Below are 9,235 nucleotides of genomic sequence, written 5' to 3' on the forward strand. Positions count from 1 at the left end.
AACCAAATCTAAATCAGATTTTTTGCCAAGATCACGTCAAACTTTGTGGCATTTAGAGCTTTGATCTTTTCATTGGCTTCTTGAAAATATTTGGTCACCTTCCCCCTTTTGACCCTAACTAGTTGCGTCATCCCATCATCGGCTCTGGCTGTCTGCCGCCTGGCGTTTTCCTTCATAACTTTACTCTCACACTGGGACCCAGAGAACCTCGTCTCCAGTGCTGTTCCGACAGTGGCCCCGCGGCACGCCCTCCACAGTCCTCTCCGCGCCTCTCTCCACCCGTTTCATTCCACAGTGTTTCACTGAGGGGCTCCAACCTGGCCGGCACTATTCCAGCCAAAGGGGAAGAGGATTTCCTGACGCTGGCTGCCTCGCGGCTCAGCCGCAGGAAACGCGTCATTGGAGCGGCGGTAGGTGTGGCCATGGTTCTGGTGCTGCTGGTGGCCATCCCCTTACTGGTCCACACCACCAAAGGGGGCAGCGCCGGAGGCGCAGGGACCCGGTACGAGATGCTGGGCAGCTGCAGGATGGTGTGTGACCCTTACACCACCTCTCAGACTGGCCAGGAGCTGACGGCCGTGTCTCCACCTCCCCAGGATTACTCTGGGCGGAAGATGAAGCCCGGGCTCCGGGGGCCCCCGGGCATCCCTGGGCCGCAGGGAGCACGTGGATCCCCCGGAGAGCCGGGCAAGCCGGGGCCGCAGGGTCCTTCAGGCCCTGGGCCCGGCGGCTATTCTCCCTCCCTCTACACCCCTAAGATCGCCTTCTATGCAGGGTTACGTAAGCAGCACGAGGGCAGCGAAGTGCTGAAGTTTGACGATGTAGTGACCAATGTGGGTAACTACTATGAGCCAAGCACCGGCAAGTTCACCTGCCCTCTGCCTGGCATCTATTACTTCACCTACCACGTTCTGATGAGGGGCGGTGACGGCACCAGTATGTGGGCTGATCTGAAGAAGAACGGACAGGTCAGTATGTGTGTGTGTGTGTGTGTGTGTACATAGTGTGGGAGAGAGAGAGAGCCCATGCATGTGTATATGCATTGTATGCCTGAGGAAGACTGTGGGGCGGATGTGGATGTATGCACACACACAGAGATGCATATAATTTTTTCCCCCAGTGTTGACCACCCCTTCAATGCCATTGACTGACATTCACCTCTGTAACATTGAGCACTTCGGATTCACAGCACACATCGCGTGCAGCCAACATGCCAGCCGGAGAATGAAGTAGCAATCTCCCTCCTCATTAGGGGAAATTCATGCACTACACTTTGAAAGTGTCAATCTAACCCATGAGAGTGTAAGAATGGATCCTCACTGCACGGTCCATTTTTACACCCTCAGGTTTAAATCGACACCCAGGATTGCGCAGTGTACAAATATTTGCATTCCTACGTGGTGGCAGGAAGTGGCAGGAAGCATCGCTGCCAAAAGGAACAGTCTAATTAGTAAGTATCATACACAGAACTTGATTATCACCTAAACAGAACTGCAAAAGAGCACGGGAGAAATGTCTGTCAGTGTGCGGAGTCTGCGGACCCGTTCGTTTACACCTCAGCCTAAATAAATAATGAATGTAAAATTGACAGTGCACTCATCCACTCTCTCATTCCCCCAGACACTAATTAAAGACAGAGGGGCTGTTCGAGGAGGTGTTGGGGGATAAATCTCTGGGATTGGACTCAAAACTCGAGAAACATTTTCCCAGTCACTTTCTACATCCATGAAGGACTGGAGTTGCACACACACTTCATGCAGACCTTAAAGGACAACTTTATTTTTTTTCAACCAAGGTTCATGTTTTAGGTTGTTATTAGAGAAAGTAAAAGCTGAGTGTAATTTCTTTTTCATTTGCTGCTTTCTTTCGTTTTAGGGATTCTAGCTGTTTTTGACAGATTCAGTAGATCCTGTGATCTTTTGTGGCAGATGTAATTTCTTGGGGTCTAGTAGAACTATAGTAAATAATAAAAAAATAAATCGCCGTGTAAAAAAATACATATTTAGCCCCATGCTTGAATGCCCCCTGTCAAAAACAGCTAAAATCCCTAAAACGAAAGGAAGCAACTAATACAAAATTAACTAATCTTTTACTTTATCTAATAACAACCTAAAACATGAACCTTGGTTGAAAAAAAGCTAAAGTTGTCCTTTAAGACAGAGTGACAGACCTTAAGACAGACAGACAGACAGACAGACAGACAGACCGTAAGACAGACAGACGGACACCTTTAAGTTTATGGTGTATTGATCACTGTGTGGATCAATCAATCAATCAATCAAACCATGTGACCATGGCCATAAAGAGCCATGTGCTGGTGTAGGTCTATAGTTGCCACATAACAACAGGTGCATTACATTTCGTTGCTGTCGGGACAAAACCTCTTAACTCCATTGGACCCTCCACCACCTCTCTCCCTCTCAAGGAAGTAGAAGTAGACAATAAATAAAGTCACAACACCAACTTTGATGAGCCAGTATTGCTTTGTTTTAAAGCTTTCTTAATTTCCTGAAAAATGAACATTCTGGAGTTAGGTGGTTTCCTCCAGACAGACATCTATCGTGTTCAATTTGCTAAAACATAGTTTGTGGTGTATTGTTAGCCATTATTTGACTTCATACTCGCAAGATTACAATGGTGACTGTGTTTGAGGCGGCCTGTCCAATGTCCTATATTGTCATTCAAGTCATTCAAACCTGCTAAATCATTTATAAATCTTAGATTGGATCCGCTGAACACCAGCTATGCCCTCTTCTTCAACCCCTCCCCAGCTTGTTCATTGATTCTCCATTAATTATCTTTTCACTCAACTCAATTATTTAACCTCATCCAGGTCCATATTATGCCCATCAGGAGGGCTTCTTAAACAATTCTGTTAATCAAGTGCTCTCACCTAACAGGACTCTACTCAAGGAGAGCCACTAGTTTGATTTTAGGTGGAAATATGTTGTAAATCAAATGCTACAGAGTAATCAACAGTATTTGGTGTTATCCTGGAGCCCCACGGCAGGAGAGTGCACTGCCCGAGGCCATAAAGATATGGGTGTTTGTTAGTGTCTGCTTTTTACTAAATGTGTCTGACAGTTTGGATTCCTGACTGTAGAATAAGACTGCATTTTTGTCCATTGCTGTTGATGCCTTAAGCTTCATCAAACATTGACTGCTCCCAAAAATAAAGATAGAAAACCAAGTCCCAAATGTGCTACTGCCATGCGTGCGCTTTGAGTGGTGCACCTATACAGATAAGGGCATAAGGACAATTCATTGAGATAGATCTCCTGACCTTTTTTCATACAATATCCGAGCACCTGTCTTTGTCCCAAATATGGAGTCAAATATGGAGTCCAGGCCAGTCTAGTCACGTGTGTGTGTGTGTGTGTGTGTGTGTGTGTGTGTGTGTGTGTGTGTGTGTGTGTGTCTGTCTATTAGTCAGTAGCAGCACGGTTACTGTGGTTACTGCATGTGGGTGTATGGGTGTCTATTAGTCAGTAGCAGGGCAGCACTTTTACATCATCATCATGATAAAAGGCACCGCTCACACAAAACCACAAGAGTGTGATTTTTTCACTCTGCGTATCTGAATAGTCTCATTATGAATATGGTCATTTCATTTCCATGAGTTTGTGATATTACAGAGCAATGTCAGAGCGGGACATTATCAGTGACACTGGAAAGATTTATATAACTGTCTGAGTGCAAGCCTGGCCGCCAGATTAGTCTCCATATATGGTGGGCATGTTACATTTGCGATGCCCACCGTCAACCCAACTTCGACCCACAGGGCAATCTCAATATGCGATGGGAGCTATTTGCCATGTCAACACTCACTGGGTATATCAGCATCTAACAGGAGAGACAGGACATGACAGTGATATGCTGAGACATCCACTACATGACAGTGAAAGGGAGAGCAAAGGAAGACAAGTGAGATCAGGGGTGTGGAGGAGAGGAAGATAAATGACTTAATGGCGGTATAGAGACAGTAGGCTGGTAGACGAGGCTTTTGGGAGGCCGCTGGTGAAGGCCGCGTGGTGAGATCAGGCCCGATGACCAATGGACACCCACTCAACATGTCAGGCTTGACAAGTGATCAAGGCTGCATGCCTGGAGTATGAGAAAATAGGTCTAGACCAGTCGTTTCCAAACTAGGCGCTGGGACCTCCAGGGGGGTCCCCAAATTATAATCTTTTGGGTGTGGGGGGTCCACAGATGATCAGCTTAAAGTGAAATGTTGTTTTCTCACTCAACAGTAAACAAAGCGTATACAGGGTATCTGCACAGTTCTAAAATTACAATTTGAAATACCTTTTTAATACCAAATTGGGCAAATTGTCAATTATTACGTAAGCTGAAAATAGCCGATCTACAAGCTCACGACGACTCATAGTGCAAGGCATTGTGAGTTTGTAGTTCGGCTATTTTCAGTGAAGTGCTTGTCAGGGTGGGTGGGGTGTTCCCACTTCAGATTATTTTGGGGTGTCGTGGCCTGAAAAGTTTTGGAACCACTGGTCTAGACGGTTTATGCAACGGTTTATGCAACCGTTGAGCCATTCTCTGTTACTGTACACTAACAAATACCACAACAATCAATCCTATAGGATTCCCCCAGAGAATATTTATATTTCCCATATAGTTCCACATGTATTTTTGCTAATGATTCCATCTTGACTATGTGTTATGCATGGTTGAAGTGTGGCTGAAACACGCCAGATGGTGACCTGACTGTAGCGTGATGAGACAGCTTCAAGCTCTGAGGGAGGATGAACCGACTGTGGCAGCTAGGCTTCCATGTGATTCCTGTAGATCCATTACCTATTACATCTCACTGAAATCCCCGCTCGCTTGAGCCTATATCCGCTCACACCTCAATCTAGCATTCACAAATCGCTGTGGAATGACAACGCGTTAGGAATCAGGAGGGATTTGTGATTTGAAGGGTACTCTACACCTCAGGCCTTTCATGTTGACAGTACAAAGAAGCACAATTCCACTCGTATGATGACAACTTTTTTTAACACGGACACACTGCATTCTTACTCAACAAACAAGTCATCATGTTAGTAAGCCCATGTTGATTACATGGCCTTCCATTCACTGTTGTGAATCAGATAGGCCTACTATACAGTATGTGGCTAACTAGGCATGTGATGTCAGTTTATCTGTGACGGCTTAATCAGATTAAAACGATGTCTCCTGCAAATAGCAGGATGACTTTAATGTTGGGTTTAATAGATTCTCCAACAACCATTTACATGTGTAAAGGGACTTCCCGTTGCTGGCTCTGCCGATGATAATGTATACTCTATAATTGTTCTAAATACTGTGATTTATCATTGGAGATATAAAAGGTGTATACTACTTAATATTCCAGTTTGGTTGCAAAGGTTATTAAGTGAGCATGAGACTATGCTAATGTTGGTATGCTTTATAAGATGTCAGAGGGGTAATATGTCATGCGTATTTTTTTCAACAGAGCATTTTCCCTACCCCTCATTAACTTGTGTTGGCCTGTTCATCTCTTAATTTATGGTCCCATAGTGCTTCGCTGTGTATATATTTGGTATTATGAATACAATATACAGAGTAGACAACTAGACATTATACTGCCGCAGCAGCTCCGATGTAATCTCTCCCTTGGTTTTTCACCTGTCATAAGCTCTTTTAATAGATCAGTTAAAGGTCAAGCTATTCCACACAGTAGTGTTAAAATGTCATCGCTTGTTGTAATGACCAGTACCTGCATTAACTTCCCCAGTTCAGAGTCACAAAGACATGCCTGACCTGAAAATTAATTAGCCTTTGAAGCGAGGAGCAGCAGGGAGGCATTCTTTCTATGACTTTGCGAACGGTTGGTCTTACAGACAGAGGATACGACATCTTAAAAAGAGTGCCTTTGAAAGACTTACTTTTTATTTAGACTTGTATTTATATCAGTCAACTATACTCACATAAGTGAGATGTTTTCTTTTTTTGCACTATAGGCCAATGGCTATAACAACATGAAATATCAATAATAATCTGGGGGACATTTCTATGCTACAGTAGCTTGTCTTCATGTAATCCATGTTCCCCCAGAGGAGAGAGTAACCCTATTCAATAAATATTCTATTTCCACTGCCCCAAACCCCCCTCCCAAAGCCTGCCATGTGCCGGGGTCCCTTAGGGAAGTTTAACAGCTACTTTTCTATTGTCTCCGCTCTAAGAGGTCAGTATATCACAGCGAATGAATCCTGTCAGTTTTATTACCAGTGGAGCAGAGCACCATGGATAAAAACAAGACTTCATATACCCTCACATCTCCCTGGTCTCACAAAATAGCCTCGCTTGATCAGTCCGTTACTCTAGCCCTCCTCCTTCCTCTTTGGCCCTTGTTCTTTTTTCTCACCTCTCTCTCTCTCTCCTTGTCTTTACCTCCCTGCCTATGGTCCTATAGACAATGATACTGCAGCTGCCCTCATCCCTAGGCTATAACTCTGTCCTGTACAACCAGCCACCGTCGCTTCTCCCAAGTGTGTTTCACACAGCAGGCCATGTGTAATGAAAGCGCCAAGGGAGAGACAGAAGTCTGCTTCAGGCGAGCCCTGGGGGGCCATGCCTAACGGCTCACAACCTTACCACCCAGTCCCAGGATCACCTCAGCCAGCCATACAGTTACAGTACAAGCTCACCATGTGTCACAAAACATCACTATACATTGGGAGCTTGTATGTCTGCTATTTTTGGTTATGGCTCTCTTGCACTTCTTTGTCTAGTGCCCGCCTGATGACTGACTTGCATCATCAATTTCACACATATGAGAGCTACAACATAACTAAAGTACATCAGCCAAAGCGCCGATCAAAAATTGAACAAAGAATGTGACTGTATTGACATATTCGTTGTAGGCTATTTATTAAGGAATCTGATTGTGGCCTGATGCATTCTGTGCTGAGATGCAAAGTTTGTCTGTTTGGCCACCATAATGAGCAGGATGACATATGCCCAGTGTCAATGGGAAGTCACAACATCCACATCAGTGTCAGACAGCCAGAGATGCAAATGTGATATTGGCTGTTGCCACAGATGTCAAGGAGAACGACAATATAACCTTTACAGATGACAATGGATTGGTGTTGTCATTTGAGAGAGGGTCCTGTGAGGACCTAAGAGAATCCTCCTGGTTTTATTAGGCAGATTGGATAACACGCCAAGTGCACCACATTAAGGGAGCAAATAATTGATTCAGTTGTTTTGTTTATACAGTATATGAAGCTATTAAGCACAGAAAGATGTAGTGCTTATACTCCCCAGAACCTGAGCTCTAATGAAACAAGGTTGTTTCATTAGATTCATTGCAGTGGAGCTATAGCTGTGGTCAGTTTTTACCATGTGGTAGCTGGGCTGCGAAGCCCCGGGAGAGAGACCACCCCGCTCCCTTAATCAATCTGGTTTAGAGTGGACAGGGACACGCTTAACCGCTGGCCGCCGACACGCTTTATGTCGAATGCAGCATCCGTGACCTGCATCTCATTTAAAACAGACCTACAGATACTGACCCGGCGAGGGAAAACAACTCCGATGCTGAACAATACAGGCACCGTCGTGTATATACTGTGTGGAACTAGGGAGAAAGTGGAGGGAAAGTCACAGTATTTCAGAGTTGCTCTATAATTGACTGTTTTTCAATTGGCCTGAGCTCACCCGGGAGAGAGAGAGCACCCCAGAGTGAATTGGAGTGACATGACAGTAGTTGAGTTGCAGATGATATTCTCCGGGTGTCATGGAGATGTGCGTGGCTTGTCTGGTCACTGACAGAGATGGAGTGCTCCCAGCATGGACGGACACAAAAACCAGACACAAGGCCACTGATGGTTGACATGTGTCTGATAATAGGCGTTTGTATATCAGGATTATTGATGCATCCTTATTTTGGAGGCTGTTAACCATGCAGCCTAATGTATAATGACACCTTATTTTGCATTTACTGGAAAAAACGGCATTGGCAATTTTTGCACGGTAATGAAAACAGGCTGTTCGGTAAAATAAATCTAGTCCTTCAGTTCATTTACATTTTTGTTTAAAAAAAAATTCCCGTGCTACACAACTTTTCTGTATTTTATAAGCTCTACATATAGCATGTAATGAATTAATGCTCGTACATTTGGAGAAGGTTACACCTCTCTGAAATCATTAAATGAGGCATCTCTGTAGCCTCGGCTTATAGCGTGCGAGATTTAAAGCCTGTAAAACAGTACGTGGACAAATCCGCCATATGTGCACGTGTGCTTAAATGTCTACATGAGTAAACCCAATTAAATGTGTTAACAAACAAGTAAAGATCCACTGCCACTGGGTCAATAACACCGGCCTCGCAAACAGCATGCAAATGCAAAACCGTCTGACTCCAGCACAGCTACTCAATATCATGCATATTGAGTTGGCCGAGGATCATAAGCAACAGGTCAATAGCCACACAAGATGCTGTTGCTGTTTCTAGCGTTCACTTGCTTCCCTGCAGACAACCTGTTGTCCCCCGTGAGCCTGCTTATCTCTGCAAACCAATCAAATCTCACTCTATCCTGGTCTTCGAGTCCTCGGCCACAGCAGAGCTGCTTCGCCTGATCAATACGAGATGCTATGGTCGTGTTCTCAGTCTTTCCAGGGGTGCAAAGGTCACTGCCCCAACAATGTTAATCTCACATGCAAACCTGTTCAGGTGGTGATGTCACAGGCCGTTGATGGCTGCTGGCCAAGGCAGAGAAATGATAGATTACATTAAAGATTGAGCGATGTGGTCTCAGTTTTACTCAGTTGTGTGTGGGGAAATAGCAATTCTACAAGTTTACAATGCAGCGCACATGCGAGACATTGTGAATTTGTCAATCTGCTATAATCCATGTATAAATCGGACTGTAGTAAATGTCGTTGTAGGAAGGGTTGTATTTCAAGAAGAACAGAGGACAGGGCTGTTTGTTATGGGGACTTTGAGTGGCAGCGTGACATTCACAAGTGTTTGCTCATGTCCGTCCACGTTCTAATTGTCTCCCTGCGTGTCCCCCGTGTATGTGCACGACAGGTGAGAGCCAGCGCCATTGCTCAGGACGCTGACCAGAATTACGACTACGCTTCCAACAGTGTCATCCTGCACTTGGACGTGGGTGACGAGGTGTGTGTGCAGCTGGACGGAGGGAAGGTGCACGGAGGAAACACCAACAAGTACAGCACCTTCTCCGGATTCCTCATCTACCCGGACTGA

At 45.0% G+C, this 9,235-nt stretch overlaps 1 protein-coding gene across 1 annotated transcript; it reads left to right on the plus strand.

The window, feature by feature from the left end:
* Positions 1 to 419: 419 nt before the first annotated feature.
* On the plus strand, positions 420 to 9,235 carry c1ql4a (complement component 1, q subcomponent-like 4; the record flags this gene model as incomplete). Its single annotated transcript, XM_083770030.1, has 2 exons — positions 420 to 968; positions 9,056 to 9,235. The coding sequence occupies exons 1-2, from the start codon at positions 423 to 425 to the stop codon at positions 9,233 to 9,235; spliced, it is 726 nt and encodes a 241-aa protein (XP_083626156.1). The 5' UTR covers positions 420 to 422.

This window comes from Protomyctophum parallelum (genome assembly GCF_964188405.1).
Source record: "Protomyctophum parallelum genome assembly, chromosome: 7".
Classification (NCBI taxonomy): domain Eukaryota; kingdom Metazoa; phylum Chordata; class Actinopteri; order Myctophiformes; family Myctophidae; genus Protomyctophum; species Protomyctophum parallelum.